This window comes from Salvelinus sp. IW2-2015, linkage group LG17, assembly GCF_002910315.2.
Source record: "Salvelinus sp. IW2-2015 linkage group LG17, ASM291031v2, whole genome shotgun sequence".
Classification (NCBI taxonomy): Eukaryota; Metazoa; Chordata; class Actinopteri; order Salmoniformes; family Salmonidae; genus Salvelinus; species Salvelinus sp. IW2-2015.
This window is the reverse complement of record NC_036857.1, coordinates 7467746-7488647: the sequence shown is the minus strand read 5'-3', so window position 1 is coordinate 7488647 and position 20902 is coordinate 7467746. Positions and strand designations below refer to the sequence as shown.

Below are 20902 nucleotides of genomic sequence, written 5' to 3'. Positions count from 1 at the left end.
GGCAGTCATAAAAGGGCAGCACAGTTTCAGTGTCTAGGTACGACTTGTCCTGTGCAGCAGATTCTACAAAGACTCCCATTAAACCTCTTTATGTCTAAAGCAGACTTCAGTGAAAGTACACCTCTGTTTAAGTAATCAAATCATATCCACATGCTCATGGAGGCCAAGATTCTAAAGTAGCAAATAAATGGGGAATAAACTATGGTGGGAAAATGGTCAGTCACACCTCCACAAAAACTATAGAAGCATGGTTGTATCTACTGTATCACATATTAACATGATATGTCTCACTCTGGGAATTCACTTCTAGGACCACACATCTACTTTATTAAAAAATTGCCAAAGTTCTCATCTCATCACCTTTGAATATAAGTGAGATTGCTTTGCAAAAGTGCACCGAGAGTATGATGAATATAATAATGCTAATAATAATCGAAATTACACCATATTGTTATTGCATTAAAATGAATTTAAATATCTCACATAAACCATGCCAATTGGAAAAATGAGGCATGGAAAAACATGAGAACAGCCAGAGGAGAACCTTGTATATCTTTTCATGGAAAATGGAGAGAAATGTAGGAAAACTGTCAAGGTACTTGGATGAGGAATGTTTTTAATTTGTAAAGAAGCAAAAGAGAGATAGTTCAATTGTTTATGTGTACAGCCTAGTTTGAGCGCAACAGTTTAAACAAGCCTTACACATACTTTTAGGTATGCATTTGTCTTAATATTGGCTGCTCCCATAGTTGGACAAGCTCTCAAGTAAAACTGTTTTTCTCACATGAACCAAGTTTGAGAAACTAGATGGACACCTGCACTCTGAAAAATTATAGGAGGGGCAGACAGTAGATGCTGACTTGTAACAAACGCTTCTACACAAAACATTTCCAAATAAAACCACGAGAGACCAGGGGAAACATTTTTGTTGGAGTTTTAAGTCAGAAAGGGAGGTGTTAGTAAGAAGAATACATTCCTTTCTTCATTGCTTGCTTTGGCATTAGATTTTATAATCACTTCATGCAAAAGAGTTCTGTCCAAAATTCCAGTAATCATATCCCACTGCTCTTTACGTTTAAGTTCTCTCTCTCTCTGCACTCTGTCCACACCAGTCAGTATTTTCCAGATAAATAGTTCTTGTTTTTAAAGGCCAGCCTTTTTCCATTAACTTTTTCCAACTTTTTTCCCGACATACACAGCACAGGGGTTTGCCAGTCCATCCAAAATGGACAAAGGTCTTTTTATTTCAAAGTGAACCTTTCCAACATAATGGTTGAATGTATAGGGATGCAAGGGTCTCTGACAACAAGTTGCATAAAAACAATAATAAGGCAAACAAGTGGGTGTTATATGCGTTTTACGCTCTTGATATACATGTTCATTTTACACTCTTGATATACATGTTCATCTTTTCATCACTTTATAACACTTTCTAGTCCATAACATCCATAACAATTGGCGTAATGAATACACCTGAGCTTACAATGGCAGCCTTACCCTTTGTAACATACAGACGCCTCAATCAACTGGGTTGTGTTCAGTGGGCACTAAACAGGAGGAATGAATGTCCAATAAGAACATGCATTTTCCCCATTTTCGTGCCTACTGAACACAACCATGATACTGCGCAACACGAGACCATTGTTGATAGAGAAACCATAACATCCATAACATAACGGTTTGTTACAAGAAAAATAAATAAAGATATGTTTGGCTTAAAACCATTAGAGTTGAATGTTTTATTTTCAAATGTTATGAACCGGTGTGGTTTAACCTGAAATGACATGCATCCAAGGCCTACTGTCAGATTTCACAATTTTCTAAAACATGCCAATTTCCAAAAGCTGTCAAAACTGACGAGATGAGAAGGCTACTTTGACAGCAAATATTGGGTTAAGGTTTGTTTCCTAGTCTTACTTAATACTTCACCAGCAGCTTTTCTTTAAAACTGGATGGAAAATTCTCCTCCTGCTCACTCAGATCTCAGCCCAGTACTCACAGCCCTACCCCTCTGTCCTCAGTATTGTTCTGCTCCTATCCCAGCTGTTAGACACAATGATAGACCTGAGGACTTTGTTTTTCACCATTATTCTGGTACCGTGGATGCTCTCTTCTGCAGCAAGAAATGGATACATGGAAGCAAGGAAACCTAAGGTAATTTTTGGAAGTGCATATCTTTTGTAAATGTTTTTGGGCAAATTCATGATTATTTGATTTTGTTTAGAGTTTATGAGAATGTATTTTTGAGGCAGGATCCATACCTCTAAAAACTTAGCAGAATCTATAATACAACTATAAAGCTTAAAGTTTGCATATGAGAGTTGTAAAAGTCCCACACACCAGGTGCCAAACCCTATCCCTGCCTAAATGATGACTCAACATACATTATTAGTCTGTGAAGACTATACATTGGTGTCTGAGATTATAAATACTTGCTTAGCAGATAATCAGACCGTTAGTAAAACTCAGTTGGTGTGAAATAAAATAGCCAGCTTATGTCTTCTCTTGTGAGGTGATCTGGAGACATTTCTTCTAAACAATTCCACAGAAAGAGGTTGTGACCATCCCAGACTATGACACCGCTGGAGACTCAGATACAAGCCCAGCAGCAGCTCCGAAAGATGAGGGTGGTGAGTTTATTATCTCGAGACACACTGGAGAAAAGGCGTTCACAATCACTTATTTATTAAGGCCATATGCTAGGTCTAATGAGCTGTTTTCCCCTTTGTGAATGCATTAAACAACCACTCATTACAGCAGGAATGTTACATGTAGTGCCCTGTTGACTACTATGGCGCACGTTTATGTTAGGTTTCTATAAAGAATTAAGAGAGATGAATACAGGGAGGGATTACTTGGCTGATCGATAGGAAAACTTGGAAGTCATTGCTGAAGGAGAATGCATTTAAAGGACATGACTATGGATTTCAGAGCTGCCCACGTGCCTACTGTGTGTGTGTCTGACTGGGTCAGTATACTGTGAGGAGGTCTCCCCTGAGATGACAGCAGTTCCATCCCTGCCCAAGGAAACTGCCTATCTCTACGCACGCTACAACAAAATCACAAAAATCACCAACAAAGACTTTGCAGACATTGGTTAGTGATTAGAGTAGCTTTGCAACACTGTGGACTTTAAAAGAAAACATTAATATGTTATTCACTTATCACTCAAACTTTTTAAGTGAACCTTCTCTAAAGTTTATGGTCTCTAACATTTTATAGCAACTTTGAGAAGAATCGATCTGACTGGGAACCTCATCTCTGAGATAGAAGACGGCGCTTTCTCAAAGCTTGCCCTCCTTGAAGAGCTCAATCTCTCAGAGAACAAGCTGGCCAAACTACCCATGTTACCTGCCAAACTCATATCCTTCAATGCCAATTACAACCAGCTTAAAACCAAGGGTATAAAGTCAACCGCTTTTAAGGTAAGCCAGGAAGTCAGTCCAAGATTCTGGAGCAAACACTATATATCTTTATTTACATACAGTAACATTTTACAGTCTGAGTAATGGTTGCATTGAATGTCAATAGAATTTCAACAACAAATTCTATGCCAAACATGAATCTTACCTGAAATACACTGTAGTATGTAAACAAAACATCAAATCTCTTTTCTCAGAAACTCACCAAGATGGCGTACCTCTACCTTGGCAATAACGAGCTGGAGGCGATACCACAACTTCCAGAGAGTCTCCACATTGTGCACCTATATGTCTGTTTACAACTTTGCTTCCCACATCAATAACATTTAGACAAATATGTATCTTTCACCTAACACATTTTAGAGTATAAATGCAGGTGCAGGCAATTGCATAATTGTAAAAAAAAAAAAAACAGAGTTTACCAACCAACATCTGTCTTCTAATCTACTCCGCCTGCAGAACAATAAGATCACCACGCTATCGGATGAGACCTTCTGCCAAGGCAACAACACTCAGTACATCAGAGCCAACATGGAGGAGGTGAGACTGGATGGCAACCCTCTGATGCTGGCCAAGCATCCCAACAGTTTTGTTTGCCTCAGGGCTCTGCCCATTGGACCGTACCACTGAACCAGTGGGATAGTCTAGGGAGGACCACAATACTACAGTGAGGGGTTCCCTTGTGAAAAGGGCCAACTAATGTAATACACAAGTCAATAGACCATAGCACAGCAGTGGCATGTAATATGAGAAGTGTGTACTGGTATGTTACAATATAGAGCAGAGCTATGTAATATGAGAAATGTGTTTGTTTTGTAAGTTACAATTGAATGTCTCTTAGGTCAATCTTACCAACCATGATTGGCTAAATTGGTGCCCTCTTAAGTAGGGCAGGAGTTCTCTTACACAACATAACTATATGCACAATACTCTTTTGACCATTTTTTATCAATGTTTTATATTTCCAATAGCACATCTGGAAATCGCATCAGTTGCATTCATCTACTTTAAGTAATAATTGCTAATAAATGTACATAAAGTCTAACTACAATTTGCTAACATTTGAAACTGTTTACCTATATTTTAAATGGGTATAACATGTAATTTGCCGTAAATGTTTATATTCATTTATCAGAATAAAAACAATATAAAATGATTCAAACGACACTGCGATGCCTCCACTGAGTAATATAACTTTTATTAGACAAATACCACTGACACATTTGGCTCTGAAAAATGTTTCATCCAAGCTCAGTATCACAAAGAGTACATAAATAAACAAACATTTTTTCCCATACATTAAATATCAGTCTTTTGAACCATCCAGACATTTTTGCCTCAAGTCCATTGCATTGCAAACACCAGTGTTTGTGTCCCGATCACATCTCAAGTGTTCTACTTCCATTATAGTGGCTACTGGTTCAGTAATTCACTTGGCTACTGGTTCAGTAATTCACTTGGCTACTGGTTTAGTAAGTACAATCAATCCATCCTCGATCTTCTGCTGGTATTCCCTCTCTGACTTCTTTCTTCTGTAGACATCATCTGAGGGAGAAATGGAGATGAATGAAACAGGGGATGGGTTAACTGATTCTATAATAAATATTAAACTGTTTACAGTAGCTCAACCATTGACTTAATTGCACAATCTTAGCTTTTTGAAGAGGACCAACATACTTGTATTGACTGTAACCTCAGCAGTAGCCCAAGTTGTCTGAATCCAATTTATACTACAGTGTCGATTTCAGAGGAACAACTGGAGCAGGGTTTGAATGAGTGACCCTTTGGTTACAGGACAAACACCATACAAGCCTGGGATCTTGTGGCAGAGGTAGTACTCACATTGGGAGGCCACGGGCACACTCCCTTCTATGCATCCACACACAATGTATCTCCATTAAAAGACCTGAGATATCAAGGACTATCCCACTGTTGACACCACTGTAGTGAACAACCTGAATGTGGGTTAAAACAGAAACGTACAGGGCCACTGCACTAACGTTAACCACCCGTGTTACAACAGTAGAAGTCTGGGATCTTGGCAAAGCAGCAGTACTACTGTACGTACATCCACATACAGTGATGCTTCAATCGTGTTCGCTAGTTTGACAGTGCAGATAGTCAGCCAGAGGTTTGAATACTTACAGAATGTCTCCCTTCCTATCCTCACGTTGATCATGACCCATTCCATCACACCTCCAATACAGAAGAAGACGGGCAGAAATCTGTACACTCCAAAGCGACGTTTCCCTGGCACAAGACTCAGGAAGTACTTGATGTTTTGACTCTTCCTCTGAAACATTATCTCTTCTGTTCCTCGTGTTTTAACACTCACAGTATTTTCAATGACCTAAGTAGCAAGCAAGGTAGCATACCGATTAAGTAAAATGCCGTTAATGATCTCTTATGTTACTTACTTTATTGCATACCATGCATGGCGACTTTGTCCTTTACCACTGTCTTTATCACGATGCTGCATAAGACAAAATGGCGTTGCAGACGTCATATATTTAAGCGTTTTCATTGGTTCACGTGACGTCACGCTCTTACCAAAGATATTCAACTACCAACAAGACATCCAACTACTTACCCCCTTACCAAAGACTATCAACCACCATCAAGATAGCTTGATGTATGAGATGAGGGGTTATACATGCTTATGACAAGTCTTACAATGTATTATAACCACAACACAATAATGGATGAATATCCTAAATATATAGTTTTTAAAATATTTAAATCGTTTTCCTTCGTCCTGAGTGTAATATCTATTTTTGTCATAAGGTGTACACAGGGGGGACACCAGGTGCAGGCAGGGTAGAATTTCCTCTTTATTTCAGCAATTATTGASCGTATCTGATACCACCTGTTCAGGTGGGTTGGTTTTCCAATGGAGACTGTGCATCCTTCAGAGGATGCAAATAACTGGCCTTTGTGTGCAGTGTACCTGAAAGAGCAAATTTGGTTAAAGCAGTTGTCAACCAGACCAACAAATGTATTTTTGTCTGAGAACAATTCATCCTTGCAAGCTTTCAAAAAGGTATGAATTATAATAACACTGAAAACACAGGTCAGTGCACAAGTTAAAAAGAAGCTTGTAGTGCAATACAAAGCAAATAAATCTGCGCTGATATCAAGCTTCTGCACTACCTTCAAAATATTAAAGCATCCAGGTTAAAATGTGGCACAAATAATGCACACCTGGTGACTTGGCTCATTGTCTCTATTTAGATGGCACTACTAAAACAGTATTTAGCCAAATGTCAGAATATTTCATCTTCTCAAAATACCTTGTTACTTATCTATGATATAAATATGTTATATATCAAATTAATATAATTGATGGAGTTTTAGAACCTCTGATAAACCCAGACAATTTTTGAAGCATAATGAGCCTCTGTCTCTCTGGGGTACACTGGCACAGACAGGTTATCTTCCTCACATCCCCAATCTGTATCTCAGGGGTATGCTGACATACAAAGGTTGCCTTCCTCATTTCCCAGAGAAAGATCTATAATCACCAACCTCAACACCTTAGAGCACAGGTGTCAAACTCATTCCACGGGGGGCCGAGTGTCTGCGGGTTTTCGCTCCTCCCTTGTACTTGATTGATGAATTAACATCACTAATTAGTTAGGAACTCCCCACACCTGGTTGTCTAGGGCTTTATTGAAAGGAAAAACCAAAAACCTGCAGACACTAGGCCCTCCGTGGAATGAGTTTGACACCCCTGCCTTAGAGAGAGATGTGCAAAAAATGTGAAAGGGTTTATATAGCCTCCTAGTGTCATAACTCATACATGACAACTGCCCACCATCCGAAAATTAACAGCCTGGTCTCGTAGACTAGACGTAACATAGTAAATGTAAATATAGGACACTCAAAATAGTATGCTATTTTATGTTGATATGGTTACATACGACAGATGGTTACTTAAAAAACACTAAAGCAGGGTGGCTGGTCGGTGTGGATGAGTAGGGGTTGTCGTGTCTTTGGCTATGCCGGATTAAGTGATATGACATGCTATTCTATAAAATCATTTCTCTGTAATTAATATTACCTGATTAAGCTAATCAGGTAAATAATTAACTAGAAATTTGGGGCACCATGAAATAATGTTTATAGAGCTGTTATCTTCCGAATAAACTCTTAAAGACCTGGTAATCTTTTACCTCAATAGCAGTCAATATTTAATCGTCACCCTATTTAGTCTCATCTGAAAGTGTCACGCCCTGACCTTAGAGATCCTTTTAATTCTCTATTTGGTTAGGTCAGGGTGTGACTAGGGTGGGCAATCTATGTTTTCTATTTCTTTGTTGGCCTGATATGGTTCCCAATCAGAGGCAGCTGTCTATCGTTGTCTCTGATTGGGGATCATATTTAAGCAGCCTTTTCCCACCTGTAGTTTGTGGGATCTTGTTTTTGTGTAGCTGCCTGTGAGCAGCACAGAACGTCACGTTTCTTCTGTATTGTTTTTGGTGAGGTTCATATTTATTAAACATGTGGAACTCTAAGTACGCTGCGCCTTGGTCCATTAATTCAACCAACGATCGTGACAGAAAGTTGTTCTTGGTTATCTTCATGAGCCCTGGCTAACAAGTTGAATCAGCAATACAAAATTTGGTTTGATTATTTATTTACTAAATACCTAAATAATCACACAGAATTACAACTACACAGAATGGATCATACATTGATTACAAATTATGTCATGAAGGAAAACGTCCCTAGCGGACGGAACATATATGACGGCTGGTTACACAAATAAAGGGGGTTGGGTTTGAATGAAAGAGCAGGAAGACTGAGGAACAAAAAGGGTTTTGTGTCTCTATCGGGCCGTAGGCAGCTATGCTATCGTAAATACAGTATTTTATGCATTTCAAAATAACCGCCCATTTGGAAAAGGAAAATGCAATAAATATTTACTCTGAGCTGCACTTCGATCGTTTGGTCGTAGATGGAAGGCCGTGTTGTCCTTGAAGAATAGAATGGCTACTTGGTAGTACCGTCGTCTTGTGGTAGAATGGATACTCTGTCCATCCTCTCCTAGCCCAAGTTTAGCGGGCGGAGAGGGTATCACTTCTGGAGTGAATAAGAGTTCAAAGTTCATACCAAGTTGCCATACTTTTAAGCTCGTGCTATATTCTGGCTGGTATAGTCGAAATTCATCCTTTCGGCGTGTCTATCGTCACCTTCACATTGACATTCAATGCTAATTTTGTTAGGTTCTTGCTGAGGTTGGCTTAGTTCTGTAGGTGGTCTTTGTCCTTTCAACGTGGGGACCGCAAGTCCTCACGTCCTTGGAACAGGAAGTTTAATTTTTGTCAACGGGTTTATACAGTGGTGAAAGAAGGGCGTGTTTCATAGTTTACAACCAAAGTCTGTTCACTTGGGCGGGTTCTCTGAGTGAGCAGAGTTTACTCTATGACAACCAATTCTCTCCTTTAGAAGCTAAAATTACATTTAAACATTTAAATTGCACAACAATAACATGTGAATCTGAACTAGAATGTGTCGACTTTCCAAGATACAGTTTGTCGTCCTATCAGTAATAATGTCTCAGACACCAACTGATCTGACACCATATTAATTAAGTACCAACGCATATTTTCAACTGGTTGGATTACCGAAATATGGTTCAGTTTCCCACCTTTTGATGTTACCAGACTCTAAGTTAACAAAGGGATTTTCAATAGTCACATCGGTAGAGTAGGGAGAGAAAAAAAGGGGAAAGGTATTTATGGGGGTCATAAACCTCCCCAACAGGCCAAATTTGATTGATTATTTACGTTTAAAAATACCTAAAGTTGGATTAGGAAAGTTGTTTGAAATGTTTGGATCAAGTTTACAGGTAACTAATTAGATAATGTGTAGTCATGTTGCGCAAGTTGGAACCGGTGTATTTTCTGAATCATACGCAACCAAATAAATGAACATTTTGGATATATAACGACAGAAATTATCGAACAAAAGGACCATTTGTGATGTTTAATGGACATATTGGAGTGCCAACAGAAGATCTTCAAAGGTAAGGCATGCATTATATGTTATTTCTGACTTTTGTGTTGTGCCTGGCGGGTTGAATTATGATTTTCATGTGTATGTTTGCTGGGGTGCTGTCCTCAGATAATAGCATGGTTTGCTTTCGCCGTAAAGCCTTTTTGATATCTGACACTGTGGCTGGATTAACAAGAAGTTCATCTTTAAACCCATGTATAACACTTGCATGATTTATTAATTATTATGAGTATTTCTGTTTTTGAATTTGGCGCGCTGCTATTTCACTGGGTGTTGTCAAATCAATCCCGTTAACGGGATAGGCGCGCGAAGGGATCACTAAGTTAACAGTCACAATATATATCCTTATAGTGACAGCTCATGAACGACACTAGGTAAATCATTATTAGTATTGCTGCTGTCGTGGAAATTACCACCAGGGACACCTGCAGTCAATCTTAAATGAATCATTATTAACAGCAAGCTGGAGAGGTTCCAACAAACTCAATGCACCATAGTACACGTCAGTCAGGAGCTCCATCAGGGCAGTCCTGTTAGTTCTTATATACTGCTTACACAGACAAGTTAAATTTGCATGAATTACATTATTTATCATTAACTTTTGGTTCATATATGTGACTGACCAATACCTCATGAGGCTTCTTCTCTCCAAGCTTAGACCTTGAAACAGATATCCCTTTCCCTCCTCAAAACAATGTTCCGGGCGTACTGCCAATTTGCCTATACTGATAGTGAGGATTCCTCCCAGCACGATCAATCAGTCACTTGCATGAACCCAGCCAAATTGGTTATTAGAAAAGCACAAACATTTACCTTCACATTCCCTCCTCGTAATACTCTGTGATAATTATCGTAAAATTTTAAGGTATTATATTCTATTCTATTTATTATTCTATCAAAAGGAGGTTCTTCTATGAAGTAAGCGGAATTAAAACGTAAAACCAGACACCTCATGTTTTCAAACCCCTTCACTCTGGGTTGAACTATCTAAAATACACAAGGGATCTATAGACTCAGATTGTTTCCATAGCMCTTACAACTTTCTATTGCAATGGTTTTATAGGTAACTTAAGAACTTCACTTCATACAGTTACACATGCAGTGCATTCGGAAAGTATTCAGACCCCTTGACTTTTTCCACATTTTGTTACGTGACAGCCTTATTCTAAAATGGATTAAATCATTTCCCCCTCAATCTACACACAATACCCCATAATGACAACGCAAAACTGGTTATTTATTTTTATATATCACATTTACATAAGTGCCCAGACCCTTTACATAGTACTTTGTTAAAGCAGTGATTACAGCCTTGAGTCCTCTTGGGTATGATGCTACAAGCTTGGCACACCTGTATTTGGGGAGTTTCTCCCATTATTCTCTGCAGATCCTCTCAAGCTGTCAGGTTGGATGGGGAGTGTTGCTGCACAGCTATTTTCAGGTCTCTTCAGAGATGTTTGATTGGGTTCAAGTCCGGGCTCTGGCTGGTCCACTCAAGGACGTTCAGAGACTTGTCCCGAAGCCACTCCTGCTTCGTCTTGGCTGTGTACTTAGGGTCATTGTCCTGTTAGACTGGGATGAAGGTTCATCTTCCGAGGTCCTGAGTGCTCTGGAGCAGGTTTTCATCAAGGATCTCTCTGTACTTTGCTCCGTTCATCTTTCCCTTGATCCTGACTAGTCTCCCAGTCCCTGCCTCTGACAAATATAACACAGCATGATGCTGCCACCACCATGTTTCACCGTAGGGATGGTGCCAGGTTTCCTCCAGACGTGACGCTTCGCATTTAGACCAGAGAGTTCATTCTTGGTTTCACCAGGCCAGAGAATCTTATTTGTCATTGTCTGAGTCTTGAGGTGCCTTTTGGCAAACTCCAAGCGGGCTGTCGTGCCTTTTACTGAGTGGTCTTCTATCTGGCCACTCTACCAAAGGCCTGATTGGTGGAGTGCTGCAGAGATGGTTGTCCTTCTGGAATGTTCTCCCATCTCCACAGATGAACTCTGGAGCTCTGTCAGAGTGGCCATGGGGTTCTTGGTCACCTTCCTGACCAAGGCCCTTCTTCCCCGATTACTCAGTTTGGCCGAGCAGCCAGCTCTAGGAAGAGTCTTGTGGGTTCAAAACTTCTTCCATTTAAGAATGATGGAGGCCACTGTGTTCTTGGGGACCTTCAATACTGCAGAATTTTTTTGGTACCCTTCCCCAGATCTGTGCCTCGACACAATCCTGTCTTGGAGCTCATCAGACAATTCCTTCGACCTCATGTCTTGGTTTTTGCTCTGACATGCACTGTCAACTGTGGGACCTTATATAGACAGGTGTGTGCCTTTCCAAATCATGTCCAATCAATTTAATTTACCACAGGTGAACTCCAATCAAGTTGTAGAAACATCTCAAGGATGATCAATGGAAACAATGCACCTGAGCAATATTTTGAGTCTCATATCCAGGGGTCTGAATAGTTATTTAAATAAGGTATCTTTTTTATATAAATTTGCAAAAATGTCTATAAACCTGTTTTTGCTTTGTCATTATGTGGTATTGTGTAAAGTTTGAGGATTTATTATTTTATTATTTTAGAATAAGGCTGTAACGTAACAAAATGGGGAAAAGTGAAGGTGTCTGATTACTTTCCGAATGCACTGTATGCTTCATTACACGATTTCATTTATGGATTTTGGCAATGACATTTCAGCTGGAGCTTTTGACGCGAGTCGTATGTTAATGACAGATCGGTATCAATGCATTTTTTGTCTAAATTACTGTACATTTCGCAGTTTGCAGACCTCCACAATTAACCTGATACTCCAAATGAACAATTTTGGACAAGCCTAAATCAATTACGAGCACGGTTGACCCCTCCCCCGGCACTCATTCTTCTGGCGTTTCTTCATTTTCTTCTTTAGATAGTATTTCAGTTTGTCCTCCCAATGGCACATGTTCAAAGTGGATGGCCCTTGATAATAATCTGATTTTCCCAAGCAGACAAATCACCCACCTGAGCCGCCACTGTCCTTTACGGTCCATTATGTCTTGTCTATTTTCCTACCAAGTACACCAGCAGCATGAGAGAAGTTTGGACAGGTTCTCTCTCCATGCTCACTCCACGTGGGCTCATGTCGCACTCCTGAGAGAAAAGGCATGAGAGAAAGCTCAGTTGATAGCTTCAACTGGATGCTGTGTTACAGGTTGCTGGCTTGGACTCAGGAAGAAGAGGTGAAGGACCACAGTGAACGCCCTTGTTGCTATTACTTCAGATGGTTAGAGGTGGTGAGGCTCACTGTTCTTGGTTGAATTATTCCCTCCGTGCATCGAGATACCATCTGTGGTCACCTTCGCCATAACCTTGAGAGAGGACAGACCAGAACAGTTTAGTTAGGGCATTTCTGATTCAGGAAATCCAGACAAACTATTTACTGTATGACAAATTATTATTTCTAACAATATTCTTAATACAAATGTCTAAGACAAATGTTAAAGAGAACAACACACAGTTGAAACCATTTTTGCAAATTGGCTTATACTCCCCTATCATCTTGGCGATCTCATTGCAGTTACACGGTCAAGGAGTTAGAGGGCTAATCCTTAGGCAGAAAGCACGAACAACCAGCAGACCCAATCTGGTTAGATTTCTATTGAAACAAGACAAAAACAACATATATCGTGATTCATGCATCCCAAAAAAACACAACAGTCATGGTACGAATCACACATAGGACTATTGAGAAATAATAAACGTCTTCCTAATTATCAGTGTTTACATACTACATTTAAATCTCATCCAATGTCTCTAGACTTTCTAGTGAGGGTCAGGCCTCCCAGAAAGTCAGAACAGATGTCAGAGGTTATTCAACCCATTAAGTTAGTGTTTCTTTCCCTTTATCTCAGACTCTGTGACATTTCAAACATTGTGTATCAGGTTTACATTTGGTTTTTCAGTACATTTCTTATCAAGAGAATTTACATGTGTGTAACCAAAACACTGACAATAAATACTTCAGAAAATGTAATGTGTGTACCCTTTAACTTCTCTAGGGTAGGGGGCAGCATTCGGAATTTTGGATGAAAAGCATGCACAAATTAAACTGCCAGCTACTCATCCCCAGAAGATAAGATATGCATATTTTTAGTAGTAAGTTTCTAAAAATGTTTGAATCATGTCTGTGAGTATAACAGAACTTATTTAGCATTAGGATTATTTTTTTTAGGTCACTCTTTTCAATGAGTTTTCATTGGGAAACCAGATTTCTAAGGGACCTGCAGGTCCTACCACTTCCACTGGATGTCAACAGTCTTGAGAAATTGGTTGAGGTTATTCCTTTGTGTAATGAAGAAGTACGGCCATCTTGAACGAGAGTCACTCGAGGTGTCCTGTTTGTTAGAGGCGCGAGACCAGAAAGCTAGCTATAGTTGGTTTTAATCCTGTATTGAACACAGATCATCCCGTCTTCAATTTTATCGATTATTAACGTTAAAAAATACCTAAAGTTGTATTACAAAAGTAGTTTGACATTTTTTGGCAAAGTTTACAGGTAACCTTTGAGATATTTTGTAGTCACGTTTGAGCAAGTTGGAACTGGTGTTTTTCTGGATCAAATGCGTCAAATAAATGGACATTTTGGATATATATCGACGGAATTAATCGAACAAAAGGACCATTTGTGATGTTTATGGGACATATTGGAGTGCCAACAACAGAAGCTCGTCAAATTTTTATTTCTGCGTTTTGTGTCGCGCCTGCAGGGTTGAAATATGCTTATCTCTTTGTTTACAATGGTGCTATCCCCAGATAATAGCATCGTTTGCTTTCGCCGAAAAGCCTATTTGAATTCTGACATGTTGGCTGGATTCACAACCAGTGTAGCTTTAATTTGGTATTTTTTCATGTGTGATTTAATGAAAGTTTGATTTTTATAGTTATTTTTATAGTTTTGAATTTGGCGCTCTGCATTTTCTCAGGCATTTTGCCAAGTGAGAAAGTGGCGTCCCGCCTAAACTCAGATTTTTGGATATAAATATGAACTTTACCGAACAAAACATACATGTATTGTGTAACATGAAGTCCTATGAATGTCATCTGATGAAGATCATCAAAGGTTTGATTAATTTTATCTCTTTCTGCTTTTTGTTACTCCTCTCTTTGGCTGGAAAAATGGCTGTCTTTTTCTGTGACTTGGCTCATACCTAACATAATCGTTTGGTGTGCTTTCGTCGTAAAACCTTTTTGAAATCGGACACTTTGGCTGGATTTACAACAAGTGTATCTTTAAAATGGTGTAAAATACTTGTATGTTTGAGGATTTTAAATTATGGGATTTCTGTTGTTTTGAATTTGGCGCCCTGCAGTTTCACTGGCTGTTGACGAGGTGGGACGCTACCGTCCCACATACCCTAGAGAAGTTTTAAGATGCATCCTTTCTAGCCTGTGAAAAACCCACAAAAAACTAAATAAACCCCACACAATAAATGAAACACAGTATTAACACCACTAACAAATATTCATGACAGGTTGGTTTGTGTGTGGTTGCTGGCGTGTGTGGTAAAAACAAACAAAATGGGCAGGCCTTACATAATTTGGGAGCTCCCTTAACAGCTGGATCTGGGTACCTTCATACTGTATAGTACACAGTCTCACTAACTGCTCTCTTAAGGCACCTGCCTCATGAAGCCTTTCAAAGGGAGAGATACAGAATCATTGGTAAACTTGGTAGTGGACATTCATCAGTTCTGGAAGATTATTATTTATTTTTTTAACTTAGTTTTCACTATGCTACATCTGTCAGTCCTAAGAATTATTAATATTAGTCAAGCTTACGGCATCTTAGGCAGGAAGTCTAGATAAAACTATGCATATACAGAATCATATTTCAGACATCAGATGATACAGTGTCCCGTCAAGCAGAACAGGCACCTAGAGCCCTTTCTTGTAATCTTATAATTTTGACCTTTTCTGTACTGACTGTCCCTGTGACAACTTGTCAAAATATTAAACCTATTGTTTAACAAATCTTTTAGGTCCTTCAGAAAGTTGGTGCTGGCTTATCAGCTCAATATTTGGTACTAAAATAATTTTCTTGGATCTACTTCAATTTGACACAGTTCCACGTAATGGAAACAGATTGTTTAAGATTACATTAACTTCTTACGTAACTCACTGGTGTTACCCAAACTATAGAATTAAGTAATACCTGGAAATGGTCAAAAACATCTTATTCAATTATTCATACCTGTGTCCCACTATGTCCCTTACAGACTGTTTGAGTTTAGTGAGTAGCCTTAAGTTTAGTTAACATGTTTCTACATGTTCAACAACCATTGGTTCTATTTAACAGGGCATGGGTTGTGTTTCAAAATGTATTACCGGGGTGGAGGAAATCTCATAAGCATTTATAGTTTTATTGGTTAAGGGTAAGACAGGTCCTGTACCGTTACAAAAAGTGGATTTGTGCCAATCTTTGAGACATTTTTTCCCCAGACCCTTTACAGTCATACAATGCTTTATCTTTATCAAATGATCCATAAAGGGATCACCCTGAAATTCTCAGAATACTTTTTACACAACTTGTGGGTGTGCAAGTTGTATATTATTATTTTCTTCAATTGTTACAAATCTTTAGTAACCCATTATACTCTTCTTCACAAATTCCTCCTGTAAACTAGTGTTCTATTCATACAGGGTTTAAATATTTACACTAGTGCTGTCACGCCCTGGCCTTAGTATTCTTTGTTTTCTTTATTATTTTGGTTAGGTCAGGGTGTGACATGGGTATTTATGTGGGTTTTGTAGTGTCCAGGGTGATTGTAAGGTTTAGGGGGTTTATTTAGAGTAGTTGGCTTTATGTTTAGTATAGTTGTCTAGCTGTGTCTATGTTGTGTGTAGTTGTCTAGGAAAGTCTATGGTTGCCTGAATGGGTTCCCAATTAGAGACAGCTGGTTTCTGTTGTCTCTGATTGGGAGCCATATTTAAGGTAGCCATAGGCTTTAGTTTGTTGTGGGGAATTGTCTATGTAGAACGTTTGTAGCCTGTGTGTGTGCACTACGTTATTTAGCTTCACGATCGTTTGTTGTTTTGGTAGTTTGTAAGTGTTTTGTTTCGTTTTGCCTTCTTCAATAATAAAGAGAAGATGGCTTATTTTCCTCATGCTGCGTTTTGGTCCGAATCTCTTCCACACGATCGTGACAAGTGCTCTACTACTATAGCATATTTCGGGAATAGTACTCTCTCCTTTCATATCATCGCATCACCCAGGATCCCTATATAACATTATAAAACACTTCAACGGTTCTTCTAGTCTCTCCAGTCTCCAAATTACATATGCCTCTTGGAAGAGGGAACGCAACACCCTGCTACATCTCAACTCTCCGTGGAGTGAAAAAGTATGTGATCATAGGTGCGGGGAAGGACGACAGAGGCAGAGAAAAATACGGTTTACAGGGAATTTATTCCTCCTTGTGTGTGGGGAAAAGGGGCTGGACGGAAACAAAGTAAAGAAAGTACAAATTAAATAGTCCCCTCTCCTACCTTACCTGCCTTCCCACTTCTTACCTAACCTTTAGCACCACCTGGCGTGCTAACCAAAATGCAGTGGGTGGTCCACCCAGGTCTTACCTAGTTTGCATAGACATATTAAATACTACGGGTTATGTATGCCCGCAGGCTTCTTGCGTAAGCACTCCCAAGGTGCGTTCCCCTTCCTCCCCTGGGAACAAATGAAACAGAYCAATTTAAATTAACAAAAAAAACTAAGTCCTATTGGCATACACATACCGCTGAAGGAGCGGCTACAAAATAATATCCACAACTTTTACTGACCGCCACAACAATCAACACAGGACATAAAAATAAGCTCTCTCCCCTGGGGAAGGAACACTGGCTTTTATCAAGCTGTTGAAGGAGTTGGTAATTGCAGAGACAGTTGTATCCCCTGACGAGAGGGAGGGGTCAGAGCTCCAATCTGCGATGGGGCCGACCAATCAGCTGCTTAGAATCGAGGAAGCCATTTCCTGAAATACATACAAATCCACAACAACACAGAAACTGGGGAACGTAACATGCCCACCCCAAAACCTGCAATCTCCCAGTTTGAAACAACAAAAACCAACACGCATCCCCAGTTACTAAACCTGTGATAAAGCATCGGCGATCACGTTCGCCGTACCCTTCACATGGTGAATCTGTATATTGTATCCCTGTACAATCAGAGCCCACCGCATAAGGTGGCAGTTCTGAATGTACATTTGCCTAAGAAACACTAAAGGATTATGGTCCATGAAGACCAGAACAAGCAATGCACTGGAGCTCACATATACTTCAAAGAACTTAGAGGCCAGCAATAAAGCCAGCATCTCTTGTTCAATGGTGGAGTACTTTCACTGACAGGAGTTGAACTTACGGGAGAAGAAACAGACGGGACGATCCACTCCCTCCTCATCTTCCTGCAAGAGAACCGCACCCACCCCCACTATACTAGCGTTTACCTCCAACTTTTAAAAGGTTTGTCAAAGTTGGGGGCGGCAAGCACTAGGGCACTACAAAGTAGTACTTTGGCGGACTCAAAAACATAGTTACATTCCTGGGACCACTTAAATGGTACTTTGGGACTGAGCAGAGATGTAAGGGGAGCAACTACCATCAAAGAAATCTTACAGAATGTACGATAGTACCCTACCATCCCCAGGAATCTGCGCAACTGGTGGTGAATCGTGGGAGCAGGAAAAGCAACAATTGTTTCCACTGTCAGTTATTGGGCTCACTTGACCTCGTCCCACCTGCTTCCCCAAGTAAGTCACAGTAGCCTTCCCAAACTCACACTTGGCCAAATGGAGGGTTGGAACTTGGAACGTCCTGAAACACATTGAGAAAACTATTTATCAATAGGATAAGATCATTCGTTTGATCGTTATCCAAATGTTCCATTTGAAAGGGTAACTTTTTCAGCATCTCCGAATTACATAAGCGTTCACACTGCTGTAACGTATGGCGTAACTCCAACCCGTCCTCCTTATCCTCCTCTAGGTCCCAGCCAGGCTTCAGCACCACCGCAGCCACACTGGAGATGGCGGGCTGGACCGGCTTACCTGAGGAGCTGTCTGGAGAGTCACACATATAATACGCTTTCAGCATGTTAACATAACACACACGGGAAGAACGTCTATGATCTGGGGTCTTTATCACATAATCGGTGTCACTGAGTTTCTTTTCGACAAGAAATGGCCCAGAAAAACGTGCCGACAGAGATGAGCCAGGGACTGGCAAAAAAACTAAAACTTGATCCCCAATGGTGCAAAAGAACGTCCAACAGCCTCTTTGTCATAATGTAATTTCATGCGTTTTTGAGACTAGGAGAGAGACTTTTGGGCAAACACGCATGTGGCGTGCAGCCTCTCCCGCATCTTACTGACATAATCCAACACATTTTTAGGGGCGCTACTGGGTGTAGGAGACCGGATATGCTCCTTAAACATTTAGCGGACCCCGTGTTGTTGTGTGCAAACACAAGGTCAGCAGGGCTGAACCCACAGAACTCTTGTATTGTTTCCCTGATAGCAAATAGGACAAATGGCACCCCCTCGTCCCAATCGGTACTGGCATCCATGCAATACTTGCGTAGCATTGCCTTAAGTGTCTGATGCCAGCGTCTGAGGTCCCCTTGACTCTCCGGATGATACGGACTGGTGACCTGATAGGAAATACACAGCGTCTTTAACACATTTGAGAACAGTTTTGGCATAAAGTTGGTTCCTTGATAAGATTGGATTACTTTAGGGAGTCCAAACGTAGAGAAGAACTTAACTAGTGCCTTCACCACAGTCTTAGCCGTTATAGTACGGAGAGGGATAGCCTCTGGGTATCGAGTAGCACTGCACATTATTGTTAGTAAGAACTGGTTACCTGACCTAGTTTTTGGCAACGGACCTACACAATCAATTATCACTTGTTCAAATGGTTCCCCCACCACAGGAATCAGGCAGAGCGGCGCACGAGGAACTGTTTGATTCGCTTCCCAGTGAGTTGACAAACATGACATGTTTTACAAAATTGGACAACTTCAGACATCAAACCGGGCCAGAAAAAATGTTGAAGGACTCGGTTATAAGTCTTCGTGATCCCTAAATGTCCAGACCACGCCTTGTCATGAACAGAACCTACTGTCGGAACAGTGTAGGAACAACCACTTGAAGCCCTTCACTCCAGTCACTAACTGTTATGAGCTGCCCATTTATGCATCAAAACTCCTGCTTCCATAAAGTAGGCGGTCTCCCTAGTTTTAGCTTACTCAATGGAAATTACAGAAGCAAAACACTTGAAGACTGAATGTCAAAAGGGAGACACCAATCACCTTCTCGGGGGTGACAGACAAAATAATTATGTAATTGGGGCGCGATTTCGTTTTCCCCTGCCTTAGTTTTTACGGGGGTAAAAACTGTCGGCCTTGCAGAAGGAATACTCAGTGCATTGTCTTCAACCTCAACATTCTCAAAAATGGAAATAGACAAATCCACCACATCTCGCAGCTTGTGAGATTGTGCCCTCGTTAACACACAAGCAGGAAAAACATGGGGAAATGCTTGAACCAAGTTATCATCTGCAGTTTTGATTTCTGGGTTGTCTACTACTTCTCACACAGAAGACACGTTACCACCAGCGATATCGTTCCCAAGTAGCAATGTGACTCCTTTTACTGGCAGTGTAGACACTACACCAACATGGAAACGTCCTGATACCAGTCTAGACACTAAATGGACCCAGTGTAATAGTACAGGTACGGTTTTTGTCTCTATACCCTATAATGACATGCGCGCCACAATACGTTTCAGGGGACCAGGGTAAAGCATCAGTAACGATTACTGACTGCGATGCCCCGGTGTCTCGTAAGATTTGTATGGGCTTTTGATTAGCTTATTCTCCAATTAAGGAAACAACCGGCAGAGATAAACGGAGCATGGAAAGGATCCGGTTTCCCAAATGCTGAATCAATAAGTGGGTCCAGCAGATGAGCCACAAATTGGACTAAACCCAGCCTTTTAAATTTAGGGGATGGTGATAGGGACTGTTTAGGTTTACTTTTCAAAACCGGGCAGTCTGCAATCATGTGACCCTTTTGGTGACAGTAAAGACATTCACGGATTTTGTGCTAAGGCTTTTGTGCTAAGGAAAAACGACTTGAATGAGGCACAGGTGACGTAATCGTTCGGCCTTCAAAACGAGGCCCACCAAACACAGTCTTGTGTGTCAGAGTGTACTCATCTGCCAACACTGCTGCTTGGGCCAATGTCGCCACTTTCTGTTAATTTAAATGAACTACAATTCTATCAGGCAGGTTGCTTTTAAAATCCTCCAACAGCATCAACTCCAGAATATCAGCAAAGGTGTTAGCTTTGGTGGCTGAACACGAGTGATTAAACAGAGACTCTTTCTCCCTAGAAAACTCAACAAAAGTACGGTGAGAGGGTTTTTTGTGGTTCC

At 40.4% G+C, this 20902-nt stretch overlaps 3 protein-coding genes across 3 annotated transcripts in view; 1 reads left to right on the top strand and 2 right to left on the bottom strand.

Annotated features, from left to right (window-relative positions):
- Window positions 1-1957: 1957 nt before the first annotated feature.
- On the top strand, window positions 1958-4746 carry ognb (osteoglycin, paralog b). The gene is made up of 6 exons (XM_024005826.2): window positions 1958-2154; window positions 2549-2630; window positions 2932-3096; window positions 3223-3425; window positions 3620-3712; window positions 3882-4746. Exons 1-6 carry the CDS (start codon window positions 2056-2058, stop codon window positions 4050-4052), a joined length of 813 nt encoding a protein of 270 aa, XP_023861594.1. The 5' UTR covers window positions 1958-2055; the 3' UTR covers window positions 4053-4746.
- Window positions 4596-5895, bottom strand: LOC111976740 (ubiquinol-cytochrome c reductase complex assembly factor 5). Its single transcript, XM_024005828.2, has 2 exons — window positions 5568-5895; window positions 4596-4967 (listed from the first exon to the last, which is right to left on the bottom strand). The coding sequence occupies exons 1-2, from the start codon at window positions 5722-5724 to the stop codon at window positions 4876-4878; spliced, it is 249 nt and encodes an 82-aa protein (XP_023861596.1). The 5' UTR covers window positions 5725-5895; the 3' UTR covers window positions 4596-4875.
- A 3500-nt stretch (window positions 5896-9395) lies between these two features.
- Window positions 9396-20902, bottom strand: part of LOC111976682 (coiled-coil domain-containing protein 71) — a 57844-nt gene continuing 46337 nt past the window's right edge. Inside the window, exon 2 of the transcript XR_011481257.1 lies at window positions 9396-13067. The gene's annotated coding sequence lies outside the window, so the exon portion shown is untranslated. The remainder of the gene's footprint in view (window positions 13068-20902) is intronic.

Bases quoted from the DNA above. Each gene is read 5' to 3' on its own strand.
- ognb (XM_024005826.2), top strand. From the start codon at position 2,056: ATGATAGACCTGAGGACTTTGTTTTTCACCATTATTCTGGTACCGTGG. The intron at 2,155-2,548 runs GTAATTTTTGGA...ACAATTCCACAG, and splicing joins TGGAAGCAAGGAAACCTAAG to AAAGAGGTTGTGACCATCCC. The intron at 3,713-3,881 runs GTCTGTTTACAA...CTCCGCCTGCAG, and splicing joins TCCACATTGTGCACCTATAT to AACAATAAGATCACCACGCT.
- LOC111976740 (XM_024005828.2), bottom strand. From the start codon at position 5,724: ATGTTTCAGAGGAAGAGTCAAAACATCAAGTACTTCCTGAGTCTTGTG. The intron at 4,968-5,567 runs GTAAGTATTCAA...TTTCTCCCTCAG, and splicing joins GATAGGAAGGGAGACATTCT to ATGATGTCTACAGAAGAAAG.